Source organism: Acomys russatus, chromosome 28 (genome assembly GCF_903995435.1).
Source record: "Acomys russatus chromosome 28, mAcoRus1.1, whole genome shotgun sequence".
Lineage (NCBI taxonomy): Eukaryota > Metazoa > Chordata > Mammalia > Rodentia > Muridae > Acomys > Acomys russatus.
In genome coordinates, this window is record NC_067164.1 from 25,727,982 (window position 1) to 25,750,059 (window position 22,078).

The 22,078-nt window shown below is 50.8% G+C and overlaps 2 protein-coding genes across 2 annotated transcripts in view; both read right to left on the reverse strand.

Annotated features, from left to right (window-relative positions):
- Positions 1–2,492: 2,492 nt before the first annotated feature.
- Rasal3 (RAS protein activator like 3) lies at positions 2,493–16,244 on the reverse strand. The gene is made up of 17 exons (XM_051170507.1): positions 15,752–16,244; positions 12,297–12,436; positions 12,088–12,166; positions 11,920–11,981; positions 10,167–10,237; positions 9,634–9,760; positions 9,450–9,548; positions 8,525–9,061; positions 7,902–8,046; positions 6,709–6,853; positions 5,461–5,697; positions 5,166–5,367; positions 4,949–5,067; positions 3,889–4,279; positions 3,563–3,720; positions 2,832–2,895; positions 2,493–2,719 (listed from the first exon to the last, which is right to left on the reverse strand). The coding sequence occupies exons 1-17, from the start codon at positions 16,137–16,139 to the stop codon at positions 2,564–2,566; spliced, it is 3,120 nt and encodes a 1,039-aa protein (XP_051026464.1). The 5' UTR covers positions 16,140–16,244; the 3' UTR covers positions 2,493–2,563.
- A 5,621-nt stretch (positions 16,245–21,865) lies between these two features.
- Positions 21,866–22,078, reverse strand: part of Pglyrp2 (peptidoglycan recognition protein 2) — a 9,018-nt gene continuing 8,805 nt past the window's right edge. The window contains exon 5 of the mRNA XM_051170737.1: positions 21,866–21,965. Coding sequence (XP_051026694.1) covers positions 21,954–21,965 — 12 coding nt within the window. The 3' untranslated portion in view covers positions 21,866–21,953. The remainder of the gene's footprint in view (positions 21,966–22,078) is intronic.

The window sequence follows — 22,078 nt, forward strand, 5'->3', positions numbered from 1 at the left end:
ATTGGTTGCTCTGGCCCAAGGATGAAAAGGGGCCGATGGGGCTCCTGTTTCAGAAATAAGGACCCTGAGGGGAGGGAGGGCGGCTGTCCTCTCCACCTATAAATACCTTCAAGTAGAGCAGAAAGTGAAGGGCAGGAATGAGGCGCTCTCCCCTGGGAGATGGTGGTGAGGCCCGGCCAAGGCAACCGGGGCGGGGCCGGGGCTCCAGGCCTGGTAGCAGGCGTTGCCCTCGGGGGCTCGGGGGCTCCCGGGGGCCTGGGGGGCAATACAGGGTGGGTTGACAATCTCGGCTGGAGAGGTCCCTGTCCAGGCCTGGAGAAAGCACCTGCGGGTGCCCACTGGGGTAGGCACTGCCGGCGGAGATCAGGCAGGACCGCAACTTCGGAGCACTTTGGCAGCTTGGGGAGGGGGCTCCAGTCCAGATGGTCGTTCCCCACCCCACCCCCGCAGGGGTCGCAGAGATAGGGGCGGCGCTGCGCGGACGCACCCTGCAGGGGAGCGAGGGTCCCCGGGATGCGCCCTTCGCCCGTGCACCTCGGGGCGGGAGACCCCGCGGGACGAGCTGAGGTGGGGGGGGAGACACCTGCCTCGAGACCCCCCCGCCCCTCCCCCCACCTGTACGACCCCGCCCCTGACCAGGCCCCGCCCCTGCAGGTCCCGCCCCGCCCCCCGCCCCGGGGGGTCCCGCCCGGCCGGGCCGGGCCCAGGCCTCCCCTCCCCGCTCTAGCTACGCCCCGCCTGCAAGCTTCCCAGGCTAGGTCGGGCCTCACCGGGGAGGCGTAGTCGCTGGCTGGGAAGTCCCCTCCTTCGTGCGGCCGTCGCTGCCACTACCGCCGCTCCTGCTCTTGGTGCCGGTGCCACGGCCTCCTCTGCCGCCGCTGTCTCCACCGCTCGGGGGACATTGTCCCTTTAAATCGCTTACCCCCCCCCCCCCCCCCCCCCCGTCCCCCCTCCCCCCGGCGCGCCGCCGTGACCTCAGCGCGACAGCCCCGCCGCGCCGCCATGATGATGAGGTCTGCCCCCCCTTGTGTCTCTCGAGGGGGTGTGGAAATCCAGCGGGCACACCGCCATATTGGGAGTGGCCAAGCAGGTCACCCTTAAAGGGCCCACCTGACCTGAGCATCGAGGGAGGGGCTCTGTTACCATGACAATATCTTATCCTCCTTCACTCTACTGGTTCTTCCTATGCTAGATTGTTAATAACACAAGGTGAGTGGAAAGGAAGCATAGACGGTTTCCCTTGGGTCTTTCATAAACCATTGAAGACTCCACTCTAGTCCTTAGCTTCCAGTTTTTTTCTAACCACATGGTCACTGGTCTTTCCTCATCTCCAAGACTCTAGAACAACTTTATGTTTGTCCCGAATGCTAAGCTCTCCACCACATAGTCTTCAGGATACCGCCTCCAAATTAGTCCATACATACAAATCAAAAGCTGGTTGCTTTCTCCCACCCGTCACTATTTGTCCACCCATTTTTCCACATGTTCAATTGAACAGCCACTCATCAATCTATACTCATCTACCCAAAAATCCAATCAACCTGTCCACCTCATATCCCATGTACCAGCCCATTGCTTCCCCAACCAAGTATCATTTATCTACAATCAAGGAATTCAACAATCCTACCAACAACATCCATCCATACAGTCATCCATCAGTTGCATTGTCTTCTCCAAGTGAAGAAGACAGGAGTTCATGTCTATCTACTATTATTTTCCCATGGCTCCTTTGGGAGTCCCAAAAGACCTCAATAAATGTGAAATATGTGCGTGTATGTATATTTGATTACTCATTTAGTTTAAGTAAATTTCCTATTATGAGTCAGCTTTCTCTAAACAGACCTATCCATTAAGATTAGTGGCCTGCCTTAAACCACAGCAAACATTCAGTGAATTAGCTAACCTAGTCAGCTGCCTATTGGTTCATCCACCCTACCCTATTCAAATGCCTGTCCATTTACTCAACCAGCCATATAACTCAATTGCGTTCTCACCTACACCCCCTTCCTTCATCTGCCTCCCAGACTCAAGCCCTCCCTGCCATAAGGTACCTGGAATGTGACTTGGAGTCTAGAAAGGTTCTGTCACTCGGGGCTCGAGGTATTGGCAGGGCATGAGGTGGGATAGGTGAGTGGGAGGTCTGTGTTTCTTGGGAAAGCTAGTACTCCCATAACACTGATTAATACTTTTTTTTTTTTATTGAATACCTTTGACTAAGAGTTGTCCATTCTGTAGAGAATTTTAGATACATTTTGCAGATGAGAGAATGGGATCTCCAGAGTGACCTAGATCACACCAAGAGTGAGAATCTGTTATTTCCATCTTCAGAAGATTTCAAATTAGGGAAGAAATTTGGGAGAGCTGAATGGGGAACTGGGTATGCTTCTGGATTAATCATTTGTAGGGGCAGAGAAAGCGATGGGCTTACTGGAATGGAAACTTACTGGGCAACCTCTTAGTACCACAGTGATGAGCACTTAAGTGCTATGAAGGCTGAGGCAGTCAGAAAACCCTCCATAGTGGTTTTCTTGGCTTCCAGACCACGGGGAGTGGGATGCGACTCTCAGGTGCCCATTGACAGCTCAGCTCCATTGACACATGGTGCTTTGAGAGGCGGGGGCTGGCTCCTGGCTTCTGGTGTCCTTGAAGAAAGCTGTAGGCTTTGGAGGGTATCCCTCAGTTGCTCCTGAGTACATGCCATCTCAGCCAGCCGGCGCTCCTGGGAAGGCAGTAGATGGAAGTGGGTTTGAGGTTGGGGTGGGGGTCGTGTGTGTGGGGGTGTTCACTAAACAGTCTCGCCACTCCCCTCCAGTCTCAGGCAAGGGTCTCACCAGACTTTTCAGCCTGTGGCTTCCCTTGCTTGGAAGACCATCCTCAGAATCCAACTCTGAGAGCCTGTGAGGGTCAGGGGCAAGAGAGGGGGACAGGTCAGAAACTGAGAAAGTCCCTTCCATCCTGGGTGGACAGGCGAGAACCCAGTGGGCGGCGGGGGGTGGGGTGGGGCTTGGAGTGGAGTTGGGGTTTTGTTCAGATTAGAGGGCAGGGTGTAAGTATGTCTGAAGTAGGTCTGGTTCAGAGCCTGGCCCAGCTAAGATGCAAAGACTAACCAAGTGTAGTGGTGCAACCCTGTAACTCCAGGATGGGGAGGGAGGGGGCTGAGGCAGGAGGATGGGGAGTCTATGGTTAGTATGGTTAGCCTGGACTATATAGCTAAATCTTGCTTCACAGAAGGAGAGAGAGAGGGGGGTGGGGTGGGGGTGGGGGAAGGATAGATGAAAGGATTAATCAATCAGAATTTGAAGGGGGAGACTGACCAATGGGAGGGAAGGGCCCAGGTGGCCCAAAGGAGTTAGGAGGGCCTGGTTGAGGGGTGTTAAGTCAAAGAACCAGTCAAAGACAGGTATGCCATAGGCTCCCAGGGCCTGGACTATTAACTTGGAGGGGATGGCTCATCTAGTGGGTGGAGCTGTTAAGGCCTGGGGACCGGGTTGGTTTAGGTGGGGAGGGGCTTTCTGGGTGAGATTTGGGCCGCCTTGGGGAAAGGTTTGGATCCAGGGCTCACCCAGCTCCCAATCTGGAGTCCAGGTCGTGCAGCTGACAGCGCAGCTGCTCCTGCTGCTCCGTCAAAGCCTGGATGTGGGTACTCAGCGACTCCACCAAATGGGACAGAGCTTTCTGTTCCTCGCGGAGTGCAGCCACCTCGCACTGTATCTCGGCTAGCTGTGGGAAGATAGCAGCAGTAACCCGACCCATTCTCAGGTCCCTTCCTCATTTTATCATATTTCTATCCTGTTGGGTCAGAGTTGGTTAGACGAGCTCTAAGGTCCTTTCTTAGTCCCACTCCTATCCGTGGCTTGCCCCACGCCCTGGCGAGGCGCAAGTCGTCACCTTGCCCACTGGTCGGTGCGTTCCGAGAGCTTGGTATCGGTCCACGGGCTGGTTCAGCTGGCGCTGCCATGGCACCGATGGCTTCCGAGGCAGCGAGGCGGAAGCCCCAGTACAGGGCCGTCTGCTAGACGCCGGGCCAGTGCGTAGAGAGCCTTGGAGTTGCGGCCTGGGACCCGCAGAAGGGCGGCGGCGGGCAGGCCGTCTGGCAGGGACGCTCTGTGTGCGCTGCACTGGCCGCGACCGCTGCTGGGACCGCTCCTCCTCCGGCCGCCTAGGGGTCCAGCTTCCTGCCCCTTGAAAGCTGCGCAGAGATTGGCTCTTGGAAATAAGAGGAGTGTGCTTGGGGAGGTCTCGGGGTGCCAGGAAGCCGGGTTTCTCCCCTGAAGAGAAGCTGGAGGTGGGATGTGGAAGTTCAGACGTTCACCTGGCCCCAGAAATGACTCCACCCCCAAACTAGAACCAGAAACGACCCTGCTTTTTACATCAGTATAATTCTCTTAGGATCACACTTTGACCTATGACTTTGAGGCACCCTTCTCCCTAACTTCTGACTACTGTCCCAATCTAATCTTTTTCTCTAGCGCTGACTTCTGACCTTGACCATAACTTTGATTACAGTCTGTGATGCCATAACTAGTCCTGTTTACCCTAAGCCCTGAGCTTGACTTATGTTCCTCTGACCTTTGTAACATCTTGTCTCCATCTGACCCCTGATTTGACTCCATCCACAACCTCTGACACATGCCCTTCGTCTTTACCACAAGGCTGCTTTCTCTGACCTTGGGGCGTGTGTGTGTGTGTGTGTGTGTGTGTGTGTGTGTGTGTGTGTGTGTGTGTGACTCTTCCCTGACTTCTGACCTGACTCCGTCCCAATCTGAGACTCCTGACTCTGTGAATGTTTGCCCTTTGACCACACAGCGGGCTACTCCCTTTGCCTCCCTCTTTACATGATGCCATCCCCAGCCTCTGACTCCAAAATGATCTCGCCCCTGACATCATTCATCTTAACGTATGAAGCCTTGCTGCCACCCATGAGAACCCAGGCCAACCTTGAGGTTACCTGGAATGGACCTGGGTGGGGATCTGGGGAAGACGCATTGGTACAGACACTGGGACAGGCCGGCCCTCCTCAATGGCTCGCAGTATGGTGGGCAGTGGCTCCAAGCTATCTTGGGTTGTCTGTCAAGGCATGCAAGGAAGACACCCTGAGAACTTCCTGGCACCGGTTTCTCTTGCCTTTTCTACCCTGCATCCAGGGTTGTGGGTTCAGGCCGCACCTGGTCAAGTTCGGCAAAGATTGTGCAGAGCTGGACATGAAGAACTGCCAACTGGAGGCCCAGGTCTCCACTGCCCTGGTAGCCACTGGGTGTGGCATCTGCATCCACCATAGCTACCCGGTCCAGGAAGTGTTGCATGGCTGGTCCATGATCTTCCAGGAAGCTATTCATAAAGGCCATGTAGGCTTCCTTCTCCCCAAACCTGAGTTAGGGCCAAATTGGTTGAGTGAGGACAGACACCTGCCAACCCCTACTCCCTGGTCCCATCGCTGGCCCACATCCTCCCAGCACATACGGGGCACAGTTGGCGAGATTCTGGATGACCTTGGCGATGAGTGTAAGGGTTCGGGCTGGGCCGGGGGCTGGATGCTCTGGTGCCAGGCCAAAGAGGCTGGGTGCCAAGATGGCAGGGCACAAGAGCCTGAGGAAGAGGGAAGCACACACCAGCCGGGGGCCCAGTGCCTCAGAGCCACGTGCTTTGCATGCTTCACGCCAACTTGAGAAGACAGTGCCCAGCTCTGCTGGGAAACAGCTGGGGCAGAAGAAGCAATGGTTAGAGGAAGGGGCTAGAGACAAAAAGGGTGTGGCCATTCAAGGTCATACGTCCAGAGGTCAGGTGCATAGGAAGCATCACATGCCTTACCTGTGATCTATGATTCATGAAGCCTGTGTGTGCTTTCTTTTCATTGAACCTGTTGGTTTGGGTTTTGGGGTTGGGGATATCTGGAGAGGGGCAGTGGTTTAGGTTCTAGAGGCTAAGAACTTATAGCATAATTGTGACAACTTCCAGAGCCTGTACTTTTAGATTTGGTTAGACAAGATCAGGTAGGAACAGGGGTCATGAGTTTAGGTCTAGTTATAGTTATACATGAAAGTGAGGTGCCTGAGTACCATATGACTCAAGATGGGGTTAGGGTTACCTAGGACCATAAGTTACAGGGTTAAGCAATCAAATGATCTTAGCGTCAGAAGCCAAGGGATTGGATGCTCATGTTTCCTATAATCAATTCCATGAGATTTGGGCTACAGGGTCTCTTAAGGTCAAGGATCATGGGACTAGGAATATGCATCATCTGGAATTAAAATCTTATGTTGAGGGCTGGAGAGATGGCTCAGAGGTTAAGAGCACTGGCTGCTCTTCCAATGGTTCTGAGTTCAATTCCCAGCAAGCAAATGGTAGCTCACAACCATCTGTAATGAGATATGGTATCCTCTTCTGGTGTGCAGGCAGAACACTGTATACTTAATAAATAAATCTTTTTTTTAAAAATCTTATGTTGAGCAAAGTTAGGTGGTATGGAATCATTTGTGGCTGAAGGCAAAGGCAGTGTATCTTAGGCTGCTAGAGGTCAGGCGGCATTGTGGGAGTGTAGGTAGCCAGATATAGCAAAAACAACCAGGACAGTTAAATTTGACTTTGATGCAGGCATATCTCAAATAGTAAATCAAATCTGAGCACCCTGTATTTTGTTTGGCTAGTCGGGATGGACTAGTGGCCGAGAGAGGCAGGGCTGGATCTGGGAGCTGGATCCCTGATTCTCACCTGTAAGAGTGGATGATGTTTTCAAAAACCTCCTCACAGCTGCTTCGGAGTCTTGCTTGGTGTTTTGGCAGCTCTGGTGTCGGGCACTTGCTGGGGTCCACTTCACAGTCTTCAGTGGAGGCACAGAGACACCGCACAACCTGCCCTGCAGACCAGCATAGACTGTCTAAAGTCATGAACCCAAACACATCACACCCAGCCTCCAAGCCTGTAACTGGCTGGTTTAGTGTGTAGACTTGACATAAACTAGAGTCATCAAAGAGGAAGGAGCCTCCACTGAGGAAATGCCTCTATGAGATCCAGCTGTAAGGCATTTTCTTAATTAGTGATCAATGAAGGAGGGCCTAGCCCATTGTAGGTGGTGTCACCCCTGGGATGATGGTCCTGGATTCTTTAGGAAAGCAGGCTGAGCAAGCCATGATGAGCAAGCCAGTAAGCAGCACTCCTCCATGGCTTCTGCATCAGCTCCTGCCTCCAGGGTCCTTCCCTGTTTGAATTCCTGACTTCCTTCAATAATGAACAGCAATGTGGAAGTACAAGCTGAAGAAGGCCTTTCCTCCTCAACTTGCTTTTTTGGTCATGGTATTTTGTTGCAGAAATAAAAATCCCAACTAAGACCAATCCTATCTCACTGAGTGTGGTGGCCCATGCCTTTAATCCCAGCACTCAGGGGGCAGAGGCAGAGGCAGAGGCAGAGGCAGAGGCAGAGGCAGAGGCAGAGGCAGAGGCAGGCAGATATCTCTGTGAGTTAGAGACTAGCCTGGTCTACAAAGCAAGTCCAGGACAGCCAGGATTACAAGAAAAACCCTGTCTCGAAAAGCTGCCCCCACTGGGCATGGTGGCACACGCCTTTATTTCCAGCAGTTGGAAGGCAGAGGCAGGTGGATTGCTGTGAGTTCAAGGCCAGCCTGGTCTACAAAATGAATCCAGGACAGCCAGGGCTAACACAGAGAGACCTTGTCTCGAGAAAAAAAAAAAAAAAAAAAAAAAAAAAAAAGCTGCCCCCACCCCGTTCCCCAAAAGACATACCCTATCTCCAATTTACTCTGGAAGCACCTAACACCTTGAGGAAAATAGCAACTCCACTCCACCCCACTCCCAAAATCGTAGCATCCCAAAAGACCATTCACTCACAGAAGGCAGGTGACTCGGGGCTTCCTGGACCTCTGGCACCAATCCGTTTCCCTGCTTACCTAGAGTCTCCTGGAGGTACTCTTGTGCCACCAGTTTCATGTACTCATCAATGGCCTTTGTGGCTAAGGTGTTTTCTCGGAATAGCAGTGCTTCATGGCCTCCACAGCGCGCCAACTCTGCGGTGCCTAGGTCTGTCACCAGTGCCTGTGGAGGACAGAGATCACACGGAATGAACTTGGGAATCCTAGCTCATCTTTCATACCTAGGCACAGGCCTTGTCCCTTTTCGCTGATATTCAGGCAACAGCCTTCAGCTTTCCGCTGAGGCCACAAGCCCCTCCCCCCCGACCCCCCCACTGCCCCGCCGCCTCTTAAAGCAGAAAAGGACAGTAGCGATGAGGCTCGCCTCACCTCCATCCCCTCCCCTCTCGCTGAAGTTCAGAATGAACCCATCCCAGACGAAGTTCAGGGTCTGACTCTCACAGTTCAAGTGAAGGCTGGGCCCCTAACAGCTGAAGTTCTAGATGAGGCACACGTAGTTAAAGTTCTGGACTCGTCTCTCATTGGTAAAGTATAGGCCCCGCCCCGCTGGACATAGCCCAGGTCCTTCCTCTCCAGCACAACTTAGAAAGCGCTATCTGTCCGCTTCGGGCCACCTTGTCTGCACAGTCACCGCTCCTCACCTGCGCCCGGCCGGTGGCTCGTAGCACGCGCACCATGGCTGCTGCCAGCTCCTCCTTGGCCTGAGCAGATAGTGTGGGCTCCAACGCCCCGCACAGGCGCGAGTAGTGGAAGGTGAGGAACTCAGCCAGCTCCTTGTAGCGCTCCGACGGCAACACGCGCAGACGTCGCACCCTGATCCGCGCCCGTAGCACCGCACCCGCTGGCGCCCCAAGCACCGGGAACCAGCGCTCCAGGCCCGTGGCAGGCGCGCGGGGGATGCTCACCGTCTCCAGATCCAGCACCACCCTGCCCACGGCTGCCCCGGCAGGGCCTGCTCCGCGTAGCCTCAGCGACAGGCGACGGGCCAGTGGCAGAGCCTCGAAGTGGAAGCGCTCCGCCCAGAAGAGTTGGCCTGGGCCAGTCCGGGGCGCAGTGCGCGCCAGTAGAGCACCGTCCAGCCACAGCTCCGCTCGCACTCCCGGTGCAGCTGCTCGGGGCAGCCCCTTGGCCTCATGCACCCACACTGTCAGCCAGGTCTCTTGCCGTTCCAGGTTGTCCTAAGTGTAGGAGTAGGGTGGGAGGGGTGATTTGGAGATGTCTGCGCTCCAAGACGCGCACTGTGACTCCTTGGTGCGCACCTCGATCCCGGAGCCTTGCCCGCGGGGCTATTGCACGCCCCAGTGAGGGAAGAGGCTGGGGCCACAAATATCTGGAAGCCACTAACCAGAATACATCTAGCTTTGGGAAATATCGCACAAATCGGGGTTTAGAATACAGAGTAGCCCTGGACTGCTGGGGCTAGTAGTCCATTTATGGGGCCAGTGAATAGGTTGGATAGATGTGGACTAAGCTGGTGTGTTGTACGGGAGATTTGGGAGCAAACTGGGTGGCGTGGAACGGGCTTGTGGAAGGCTTTTCTGTGTCGGTCCCCTCACCCTCAATGACCTGGTTCGGCTGAAACTGCCGACGAAGGTCCTCAATCCAACGGTCTCTCTCAGCGCTCGAGCGGCAAGAGAAACATCGGCTCCCGCCTGCCCAGGTTACCTATTGGGAGCGGCATTCAAAGGTTTACTAGAGGCTAAGATCGAGCCAAGGGTTTAGTAGAGGCTAAGGTAGGATCCTCGTTTACCTGGAAGCAGTATGGCTCTCCCAGGAGGCTAGGATGCAGCGGCCAGACTTGCACATCCCTTTCAGTGCCCAGGTCAAGCTCGGAGAGTGTGGGCAGCGATTCTCTGGAACCCAGAGCACTGGGGGGTCTGGCGCCAGGAAAAGGGGAGCTTGGCGTCATTCCTTGCTCATTCAGAACTAAGCTTTCTAACCACTAGTCACCCTACGTGCTGCCCCCTTTTGGTATCTTAGCGTTTGAATTGCTGTCTCCTTTCCCCCAGCCCTTATGGTTTAATTTTCATGCATTCTTTGGAGCTTTCAGGACCACGGTGTTCAGTTAGCTTCTATCCCATTAGAGACCACTCCCGTCCTTCAACCAAGTTGGCTTGGGTCTTTGTGGCCCCAAGTTTACCTAGCATGGAGTGGGATAGCGATAACATGGGAGGCACCTGGTGACAGTGAGGATAAGGAACCCACGCGGGGGGGGGGGGAGGGGGGCGGGCTGACTGAAGGAAGGTTGAGCCCCAAGCCCTCCAACTTCCCTGAGACTCTTACCCATCTCGAGTGGAGTGGGCTCCCAGCTCTGACCTGGCCTTTTTCTTCTCCTTCAGCCTCTTGAGTAAGCCCTAAGTGGGCAGAGAGGTATGTGAGCCAGGAAGAGCCCCGTGCTCTCTCCTCAGCTCTGCCCCCACTGACCTCTGTCTTTGAGATCTTGGTGGACCAAACCCAAGTCCAGGATGCATTAATATCTGTTACCAGCAGATGACATTTATATCCATGTTTGGCAACACTGGGGAATCACACCCAAGGCTTCATGAGGGGCAAATGCTCTTAGATCAATGGTGTTATCTCCCCCTGCCCAACAGCTTGTATTTCTTTCCCTCCATCTTTCCCTTCCTATCTTCTTCCCTCTCTCCGTCCCTCCCTTCTTCTCTTCCTTCCTTCGTCACACATTTTGAGTTAGTGTTCAAGAAACCTAGCACCTTCAGAAACAGAGGTCAGGAAGTGTCTACATAGTAGAAGCTGCTGGAAAAGCCCAAAGTGTCAAGGAAAGCATGTGTAGGCTTTTGTCCACTATCAAAAAAAAAAAAAAAAAAAAAAAGTAACAGAAAGAAAAGGATTTGAAACATTATACTTTTCGAACTCAGCAAAGCAGACAGGCTTTCATTTCTGACTTTTACAATGCTTTCTCGTGTGCCCCTGGGTGTGATGTCTATGTGTGTGAGTGAGCAGATGTGCACAGATGTAGGTGGAGTTTTGAGGCACAGACATCAAGACTCTTCTTCAGGCACTCTCCACCAGGAGGCACGGGCTCTCAATTGAACCCAGAACTCACTGATTTGGCAGCTGCTGGTTTGTTCTGGGAATTCCTTCTCTTTGCCTGCCTTCCAAGTGCCAGATTAGAGGCAGGCTGCCATGCGACTTAGCATTTGCATGCGTACTGTGGATCCAAACTCTGGTTCATGCTAACTTGCCTCACCTCCTCAACCCTGGCAGCTTGCATCTCTAAAGCTCACTCACCTTTCTGAATTCTCTACAGACCCTTTGTGAAACAGAGAGGCAACAGAGTGTGGGTTCACATCTACAATCCCAGCACTCAGATGCTGTTGCAGGGGAACTGCCGAGAATTAGAAGCCAGGATGAGCTACATACCAACTTGCAGGAAATTCTGGGCTACAGTATGAGACTCTGTTTTAAAAATATAAAGCCTGTGCCAGGTGTGGTAGTGCACATCTTGGATCCCAGCACTCCCGAAGGCAGAGGCAGTTGGAGCTTTGTGAGGTCAAGGCCAGCCTAGTCTACACAGTGAGTTCTTGGACAGCCAGCTACACAGAGAGACCCTGTCAAAAGCAAAACAAAACAAAACAAAAAAACCCAAACCAAACACACACACACACACACACACACACACACACACACACACACACACACAACCAAAGCGAAACATATATGTCAAACAAAAAACGGAGAGGAATTTCTTATTAGCTCTATCAATAGACACAGAGGCTGGGAGCTGGCCAGTGACCTAACCATGATCTCCCTTTCCCTGGCCCTTCTAGGCCCAGGACTGTAATTCCAGTTACGTAGGAGGCAGAGATAGGAGGATCACAAAATTTAAAATAGTCATTATCATCGTTGTTGTGGTGTGTGTGTGTGTGTGTGTGTGTTTATTTGTGTGTCTCTGTGAGTGCTATTAGCTAAGGTCTGCAGATATAATTAGATGGTAGAGCATGGATGAGGGCCAGGTCTGGGAGACCTTGCTCATCCCTGCGGCAGCACTCCCACTCTGTCACACTGGCTGCCTTACCCGAACATTGTGGACTTGGTTGGAACCAGTAGCTTCCGGCTCAGTTTTTCCAGGGGTCCGATCTGTGGGTGGTCAGACGTAGGAGGTTAAGGGCAGGAAGTATGGTGAATTATGAATCACCTTGAAAGGCTCCCCAGTCCTCCAGCCTCCCCAAACTTCCAAATTTACCTGGATCCCTGAGGTTCCCCAGGGCTGCCTGCATACTGCTCTCTGAGCTGGCGCTTCCGAGCCGGATTTGGCGAGGACCCTGTCCTCCCATAGAAGTGGGCAGTCGGAAAAGGGGGGTGGAGACACACGAAGGGGCACATGTATTTCCAGTGTTTACCCCTCTGCCTCTGCCTCTGTCCTGTTCCCTTCCCTCCCTTGCTCATTCTTACCTCCTCTTCACCGAGTACCACCAGCCTTCCTTCAAGCAGGGTGAAGCTCCCAATGTCCCAAACAGGCATATCAGGGGTGGGGGCCTCAGGTATCTGTGCAACAGGTAGTTCTGAGGCTGCTTCCAACTCCAGCTCTGGCTCTGGGAAAGGGGGGGGGGGCGGTGGGTGTTGGTTTCAGAATCTCCCTTCTGACACCTTTCTTCATGTAGCAAAGGGGCATGCTTCAGCAGCCCTGTTAGGCTTTGCTATCATTGTGTAAATCGCTATCTCTCTGGGATTTGTTCTCATCAACCCTAGAAGTGGACACAGCCCTCTGTCTCTGTGCCCAGTATATTTTTTTTTAATTTAAAATTTTTTGATTTTTCAAGACAGGGTTTCTCTGTGTAGCCATGGCTGTCCTGGACTCACTCTGTAGACCAGGCTGGCCTCGAACTCACAGAGATCCGCCTGCCTTTGCCTCCCGAGTGCTGGGATTAAAGGCGTGCGCCACCACCGCCCGGCTCTGTGTCCAGTATTATGTTTATCACTCTTCGTGCCTTCTCTCAGTCAGTCATTCAAAAGTCATTTAAAGAACATTAGAACTGAGGCCCTGGAAGACTGTCTGACCTAGAACCACACAGTTTGTGAGTGGTTAAGCCAGGCTTCTAACACAAGATATTGAGCTAGGAGGAAGATGAGTTCCAGACCAGTTTGGGCTACTGATTTGAGACCTCATTCAAAAAGCAGAGTAGGGAAGGACAGGAGGAAAGAGAAAGAGAGGAAGGAAAGAAGGAGAGAGAGAGAGAGAGAGAGAGAGAGAGAGAGAGAGAGAGAGAGTGTATGAGGTGGGGCAGGAGCCTTGACCTCTTAGATAAATAACTAATCTGGGGCCAGCAAAGTAGTTCAATAGCTAAAGGTGCCAACCATGCAAGCCTAATGTGAACGCAAATAAAAGTGGAAGGAAAGAACTGATTCTATAGAACTATCTTCTAACTTCCACATGCTAGACACACACACACAGACACACGAGCATGCACACACACACTAACTTATCTAATGTAGAAAGGTATAGAAAAAGTTGTAAGTATATGGGAGTTTTCTTTCTTGGGGAGGTGGTGCTGGTGGGGAGTGGGTCAGAGAGGACTCTACTCTCCACCCCCAAAATAGTGCATTTGTACTAGGTTCTGAACTGAATTTCACCCTGCCAAGATGGAAGAGAAAGTGTTTGGAGAGTCTGACACAGGCTGGAAGATGGCAAAGCCCAGGCCAATAAAGGAAAGGGCAAGCAAGGCTTGGAGGGAAGGTGTTGGCAGCCAGCTGGGGTCTCGGGTTTACTGTTTGTGGTGTTGGGGATTGGCTTCAGGAAGCATACCCTCCACCTGGGCTACACCCAACCCCATCATGGGAGTAGCAGTAAGTCACAGGAGATGTTGAGCTAGGAAGGAGCAGCTTTACTTGGTGGAAAGCTCTGCCTGGAACCATGTGGTAGGCAACCTCTGGCACTCTGTAGGGCCCCAGAGAATGATTCTGCAGGGCAGGGAGCTTAGCCCAATAGTAGAGCACTTGCCTTTCATGTGTGAGTCCCTAAAGCGGACAAAAAGAGATAGTTGGGCATGATGGTATAGTATACACCTTTAATTCCAGCAAACAGGAGGCAGAGACAGGCAGATCTGTGAGTCTGAGGCCAGCTAGGTCTACATAGCAAGATTCTGTCTTAGGGAAAAAAAAAAAACCAATACAATAGGAAACCACCTTTTTTCTGGACACTTATTTAGTTTGTGTTTGACACACACTTGCCATGGCATTAATAAAGGCCAGAGGACAAATCGAATTTCCTTATTTATGTGGGAAGTGGGAGTATACAGCATTGTTACTGTGATTTCAAGAACAATTTTCAGGAGTGTATTCTCTCTCCTCCTACCACATGGGGCTGACCACCAGGCGCTTTTACTTGCTAGTCACCTTGCCAGAGCCCCATTTGTCTGAGATAAAGTCTTGTTCTATAGTCTAGGCTGCCCAGAAATCAAGGGAGATTGTCCTCCTGCCTCCACCTGCCAGGTGCCTAGCTCTGAAATGGATGGCAGAGTTGCTAGGAATTTGTCCAGGAAACCAAGGCTGACTCAATCTTCTCAGTTTACTTTCTAGCCTGCTTTACCACTAGGGGCAATGCACAGGACTTTTTTTCTTTCTTTCTTGGTGATAGGTATAAAACCCACAATCCCACAGCCGCTCCCATGTTAAACAAGTGCTGCACCGCCAAGCCACATCTGCAGCCCTAACGCCTTAATGTATGCTAAGCCCTGGGCTGGCACTACATTCCCGGTGTCTAATCTTCATCGTCTACACTGTTCTCCGCTATTCTCCCATCTGTCACCTTCACATTTGCTTCTTCTTCTTCTTTTTTTTTTCCTGTCTGTAACTTCTCCTCCTCCATCTACTACGCTGTGAACTCCACAGGGTAGGGAGTGTCATCTGCTTTGCTCACAGCTGTCCTTACTGCCTCAGTCAGGGACTAGAACCAATTAAATGCTCAAAACAAACAAGCAAACAAACAAACAAACAAAATCCCCCCCAAAAAAACCCAAAAACAAAAACAGAAAAAAACAAAACACTTCTGCTTGGGCCAGCAAGATGGCTCAGAAAGTAAAGGTGCTTGCCACCAAGGCTAACCACCTGAGTTTGATCTCTGGGACCCACATAATGGAAGAAGAGAACTGACTCCTGAAAGTTGCCATTTGACCTCACTGGAACCATGGCTTGCTTACTCCCTTCCCAAAATAAATAAATAAATAAATAAATAAATAAATAAATGCAGGTTGTCCACTGACCTCAACACATCTGTTGTGACAAGAGAGATGAAATGTGTCCACAATTAGACAGGCACATACATAAAGAGACACACACAAACACACACAGACTCAGACAGACAGACAGACAGACAGACGCGTTGGCTCGTGCGTACACGCACAGAGACAGAGAGAGACACACAGAGAGCGACACATACACTCTGAATAAATAACCATCAGCTTGAATGAGTGAGTGTGCTCTTCAAGGCAGACATGGGGGATTTCACACTAAAGGAAACAAAGTAAGACATAGGCTATATGTAAGACCCCTGAAACGCACATCCAGTCAATGGGCTTGGTCTACTGGATTCCAGAGACAACCGTCAGGGCCAAGAACCATTAGACCCCCACACAGTACTAAGTAGTGCGTCCATTCAATGCTCCTTTCTCAGGCTGAATCCCAGCTTGCCTACAGGTCCTGTGAGTCTCCCTCACTCCAGTTTAGGCAGAAAGAGAGAAGAGGGTTGCTGGGGGCCCCAGCCGCTTCCTGCTGGGCTTTCGCACTCCCCACAACTTCCTGTGTCTAGAGGACTGATGCTTGATTGACAGACAAACACCCAGGCATCCCGCCACCTAGGCTAACCCGGGCTGGGTTTGGGGGCAGGGGAGGGGCGGGGGAGGAGAATGTACCTGGGGCCTTGGGATCTGGCTTGAGCTCCAGCGGTGCCACATTCTTGTGCCTCTTCCACAGGGTCTTGGAAAGCCGGAGGCGATTGGGCCGTGACTCCTTAGGGGGTGCAGAGAGGACCCGACGAAACAGTGACCTAGGAGCTGGCTGGCTGCTCACCATGGGCTCCTGATGGCTCAGGGTCCTTCCCCAGGCTGCGAAGCGGCCCCAGCGAAACCCTCCAGCAGTCTTCTCCCCTCCACCTCCAGTGTGCCAGCGGTAGGATGTCAGCGGAGAGGGTGGCTGCGTTTGGGAAGTTTCACTCTGCAACGGTGGGTCCATGGCGGAGTCTCTGCTGCGAGACCAGAAGGTGACAGTTCTGGGCACTGTCTGGCCACATTCTGTCTTCATCTTGCCCGGTCTCTTAGCTTTGTCTCCAAGGAACACACTTGAGGGTGCCACACGTACATACACCCTCCCTTACCTTGATTTCCTTCCTAGCCAGTCCCAGAACCAGCAGCCGTCTTGCACTGTGCCTAGCTTCCTTCTCAGAACCTCGTTCCACGTGACCCTGTCTGTCTCCCCCGCCCCGCCCCCCCCCCCAGTCAGGCTGGTAGGGCATGATGGGGACAGGATGCAGAGGTGGGGGTGGGGGTGGAAGAGAGGTGGCAGTTCTGGCTTCTGGCGAGGACTACGAGGTTGTACATAACTTAACGTCGTTAAGTTTCAGTTGCCTTCCGTGAAATGGGAGCATTCTAGATAATGCTGCCTAGCAAGGATACAGGGCCCTCTGAACTCTCCTCCTGGCCGGAATGTGGGAAGATTCACTTATGTAAGGAAGCAGGCACGATTTTATTGGAATAAATTTAAAACACACGTTTATTTATTATCATTGTGTGCGGGTGCCATAGTGCTCACCTCATATAGCGATCAGAGGACAGCCATGTTCCCTCCTTCTGTCTTTATCTGGGGGATGGAACTCCAGATCTTACATGGCAGGTGTCATTACCAGCCCCTCGACCTTGTGGGTAGGACCTAGGGCCTGAGGATGCAAGGCCTATGCTCTATCGCTGAGCCACACACCTAGCTTTCTTTTAATTATTTATTGTACAGAGTGGGCCGTGAGCTAACCATGTGTGCTGTAGCCTAGGCTGGCCTTAGACTCTTGGTTCTTGATTCTACAACTTGGCTGGACTCTCCCCCCCCCCCCTCCCCCGTGTTAAGTTAGCAGCAAAGACTGTGCATGTGCAGTGGCACTCGTGGAGTCATACGTCCAATCCCTGTTCTCCTAGCATGATTATCTAGTCTCATCTGATCCAGCATTTCTCCTGCTGGGTAGACATCCATAAGACACGCCCACAACACTGCACACAAGACACACCCACAACACAGCACACAAGACACACCCACAACACTGCACACAAGACACGCCCACAACACTGCACACAAGACACACCCACAGCACTGCACACAAGACACGCCCACAACACTGCACACAAGACACGCCCACAACACAGCACACAAGACACACCCACAACACTGCACACAAGACACACCCACAACACTGCACACAAGACACACCTGCAGCACTGCACACAAGACACGCCCACAACACTGCACACAAGACACACCCACAACACTGCACACAAGACACACCTGCAGCACTGCACACAAGACACACCCACAACACAGCACACAAGACACACCCACAACACTGCACACAAGACACACCCACAACACAGCACACAAGACACGCCCACAACACTGCACACAAGACACACCCACAGCACTGCACACAAGACACGCCCACAACACTGCACACAAGACACACCTGCAGCACTGCACACAAGACACGCCCACAACACTGCACACAAGACACACCTGCAGCACTGCACACAAGACACGCCCACAACACTGCAACTGATAACTCCAACTAATCCAGGTGTCCACTGATGGCAGAACAAGCCCTGGGTGGCTTCCCCACACCTAAGAGTATCATAGAGCAAGGAAAAAATGAGTAAATTCTGTAACTGATAATGGCGGATGAATCATGGCGCAGAACAAAAGCAAAAACTAAAGAGCAGACACTGTGTGAGCCCATTCATATAGCATAGAGCTCTAAACCTTGCTGGGAGTGGTAACGCCCACTTAAAAATCTAGCACTCGAGGCCAACCTGGTCTACAAAGTGAGTCCAGGACAGTCAAGGCTACACAGAAGAACCCTGTCTCAAAGAGAAAAGCAAAACAACAACAACAAAAAACCCAAAACAAAAACCCCTAGCACTTAGGAATCGGAGGCAGGAGATTTTCTACAAGTTCAAGGGCAGCCAGGGCTCTACTACAAGGCCCTGCTTCAAAGAATAAAAAAGAAAGACAAGGAAAAAAAAAAGAAGTAAAAACTTCAGACCAAGTATATGACTATTCCACAAGTCAGGGAATTGGGGCCGGAGAGACAGCTCAGTACTGAAGTGTGTGCCTGCTTTTGCAGAGGACCAGTTCCCTAAAACTATTACAATAAATACTTGCCTATAATTCCAGCTCTAAGGGATACCGTGCTTCTTTGGGCATCTGTACCTGTTTGGCAGGAGCACAATTAAAAACAATAATAAAAACAAATCTTTTAAAAAAAGGTCAGGGGATAAGTTTCATTCAGAGGGGCTAGTGGCTGAGTGAGGACATAGAGGAGACTTTTTTTTTAAAGGTTTATTTATTATTATGCATACAGTACTCTACCTGCATGTACACCTGCAGGCCTGAAAAGGCCATCAGATCACATTACAGATGGTTGTGAGCCACCATGTGGTTGCTGGGAATTGAACTCAGGACCTCTGGAAGAACAGTCAGTGCTCTTAACCTCTGAGCCATCTCTCCAGCCCTAGAGGAGACTTTTGTAAGATGGTGTGTGTGTGTGTGTGTGTGTGTGTGTGTGTGTGTGTGTCTATTGTGTCTAAGGCTGGCCTTGAACTTGGTATGTAGACTATTTCTGATCCTCCTGTCACCAGCTCCCCTCAAGTGCTGGGATTACAGGTGTGAACCAGACTTCAAGCTTCTTGGCCTCTTTGTTTGTTGGTTGGTGTTGTTTGTTTTTTTTCCTGCCCCCCCCCCCCCTTGAACCTAGGGTTTCATTTGTGTTAGACAAAGGTTTCATCAGTTGATCTACACAAGGCTTGAATGTAGCCTAGGCCGTCTTTAAACCTTTGATCTTCCTGTATCAGTCTCCTGAATGCTGGGATTAATCATCTTGACCAGTATTTAAAATGCACACCGTGTGTGTGTGTGTGTGTGTGTGTGTGTGTGTGTGTGTGTGTGTGTGTTAGTATATGTGTGCAAGAGAGTACCCTAGGGGTCAGAAGCATTGGCTTCTCCTGACGCTACAGTCCAGGTGTTTGTTAGCTGCCTGATATAAGTGCTGGGAGCTAAACTTGGGTTTCAGAATATATTCTCTTAACCACTGAGTCATTTCTCCAGCCCTCATTCCAGATTTTTTTTTAAGTTAAAAAAATATTTTATTTAGTTTTAATCTATGTGCATTGATGTGAAAGTGTCAGATCTTGGAGTTACAGACAGTTGTGGGCTGCCATGTGGGTGCTGGGAATTGAACTTGGGTCCTTTGGAAGAACAGGCAGTACCCTTAACCACTGAGCCATCTCTCCAGCCCCCAGATTTATTTTTAAATGCAAGTAAAATTCACACAACATAAAGTTAACATGCTCTGCTGTTGAGTTTCGGTGCTGGTGACATAGGTGTGTTCGGTTGTGAAATGTCTTTGAGGTCAATTTTGGTGTGCTGTCTAGTCAGTATCTTCTGTGTTTTGATAAATGCTTACTTGAAAAAGAAGTGGAGCCAGCAAGATGGCTCAATGAATAAAAAAGTACTTCCCTGGGACCCACTTGGTAGAAGGAGATAACAGACTTTCACAAGTTGTCCTCAGACTCCTACATGCTATGCACACACAAAACAAATAAAATGCAATAAAAGGTTAACAAAAAAAGAATGTTCGGGCAGAAGTGAGTCAGCAGGATTCTGACCCAGGTTGGAGTGCTGGCCATCTTCTTGACTTCAGACAAGTCATTTCCTTTCTCTGTGCTTCCGTATTTGTAAAGGATGATGGTATCAGTATCAAAAAGCTCACAGTCAAGGGCTGGAGAGGTGGCTCTGAGGTTAAGCAAGAAATGTTATGTCATGGGTGGCTCACAACCATCCATATGTCAGCTCCACGGGGCCTGAAGGCTGTTCTGGCGGCATTTGAATGTCCTTACACTCAACAGTGCAAGTGCATAAACCCAGACACAGATATACAGAATTAATTTTTTTTTGTTTTTGAGACAGAGTTTCTCTGTGTAGTCTTGACTGTCCTGGACTCTCTTTGTAGACCAGGCTGGCCTCGAACTCACAAAGATCCACCTGCCTCTGCCTCCCGAGTGCTGGGATTAAAGGCGTGTACCACCAGTGCCCAGCTGTTTTGTTGTTGTTTTGTTTTGTTTGAGACAGGGTTTCTCTGTGTAGCCCTGGCTGTCCTGGAACTCACTCTGTAGACCAGGCTGGCCTCAAACTCAAAGTTCTTCAGTTCTATTAGTTTGGTTTGCTGCATACCAGGCATTCTCCCAACATTTCCTTTTTTTACTTTCTCCTTTCCTTTCTTTTTCTAGTGTTAGAGATAAAACCCAGGCCCCCACTATCCTGGGCAAGTGCTGGGTCACTGAGCTACGGCCTCAGGCTACATTTTTTAAAAGGATTTATTTTCTTTATGTATTTAGTTAGTTAGCTGTTAGTTTTCCTCTGTGTAGCCTTGGCTGTCTTGGACCCTGATTTGTAGACCAGGTGGGCCTCGAACTCACAGCGATCCACCTGCCTCTGCCTTCCAGAGTCCTGGGATTATAGGCGTGTGACATCATGCCCAGCCTCAGGCTACAATTTTGATACAAGACTTTTTAGGAAATGGGGCCCAATCTGTTGATCATGTGACAAACAACCCCAAAGTGCCATTGAGTTGACACTCCTTGAAAGTGGCCATCTGCCAGTAACCTAGGTTCTCTGCCTCTTAGGCTCAGAGATGACAGTGAAGGGCATATTTGTTGCTGTCTTCCTATGGAGTTCTGTTTGTCTGCAGTAGGAAGGTATTTTCAAGTACTGCTTTCTCTGGCCATTTTTCCTCCAGGCTTTTGCTCTCTCACTCCCCAACAGGGAGGTCCTAGGGTTGCCTCCAAATCATCATTTTGTACTGAAAGTTGTTTATTTATTTATTTTTCTTGATTCTATAGTAGAGGTTAGCCTCTAGCCTTGGTGGGAAACAAAGTAAAAATGGTCTATTTTCGATACAAAAGTCCCTTAGATGGGCTTACATTCAGGTTAAGTAGGAGGCATTGGATTTCCTGCCCTAACAGTTTGTGGCTTCTTGTTGAGCCTTTCGGCTAACCTTCTTTTCAAACCAAAGGTTATCTCTCTCGTGATGGGAGGATACAGGCAGTTTGCTGCATCATGACTAAGAGCATACATTGACAAGGGGGAAGGGATGGAGAATGAAACTTAGGCAGCATGCAGCATAGAGGGGGAAAGGAATTTTCATCAGGGCCATTAAAAAATGACTATTTTTCTCCTAATGGGGCATACTTGCCATTTTTTGTTGGCATTTGACCTTGCAAGCTTGCAGAATAAACTGTGAACTGCTCGCTACACAGCGAGTTCAAGGCTAGCCTGGGCTAGAACTCCAGATTTTGCTGCACAAACATTTTTGTCATTCTGATTGTCCAGCGCTCGTTGCCGTGCGGTGACAGTTCCTAATAGCCTCTGCTTCAGAGAAATCCTCCTTCCTCCCATACCCAGCTTTATTTATTTCGTGATGTTAAAGTAGGGATTAAAACCCTTAGCTGGGCAGTGTTGGCACCTACCTTTGATCCCAGCGTTTAGGAGGCAGAAGCAGGTGAATCTCTATGCATTCTAGGCTAGCCTGGTCTAGGTTAGCTCACTAGAGTGAGTACCAGGATAGCCAAGTCCCGAGAAAATCAACAAAACAAAACAAAACAAAACAAAAAGACTTTTGCTTGCCAACTAGGTGCGCTACCACACCCACTTTGCTTCTTTTTTGGTCTCTGAGTTGGCTTTTGAGCAAAGCCAATGTAAGACAAGGCTCATAGAGATTTGTTTTCAGTGGTCCTTTTATTGGAGGCCTGTGGTTGCTCAAAGGATCATCAGGGATAGTGTGTCTTGTATCTCCAAGGGTCCCTCTTAGTTTTTCACCTATAAGAAATAAGAGAATATGAGACTTAGGGTGTATGTGCGGTTAGGTCTGCCTGCCTTGCTATGGAATCTTGGATACAGGACAGGGGCCCAAAGTGAAGGAGTGGCTACAA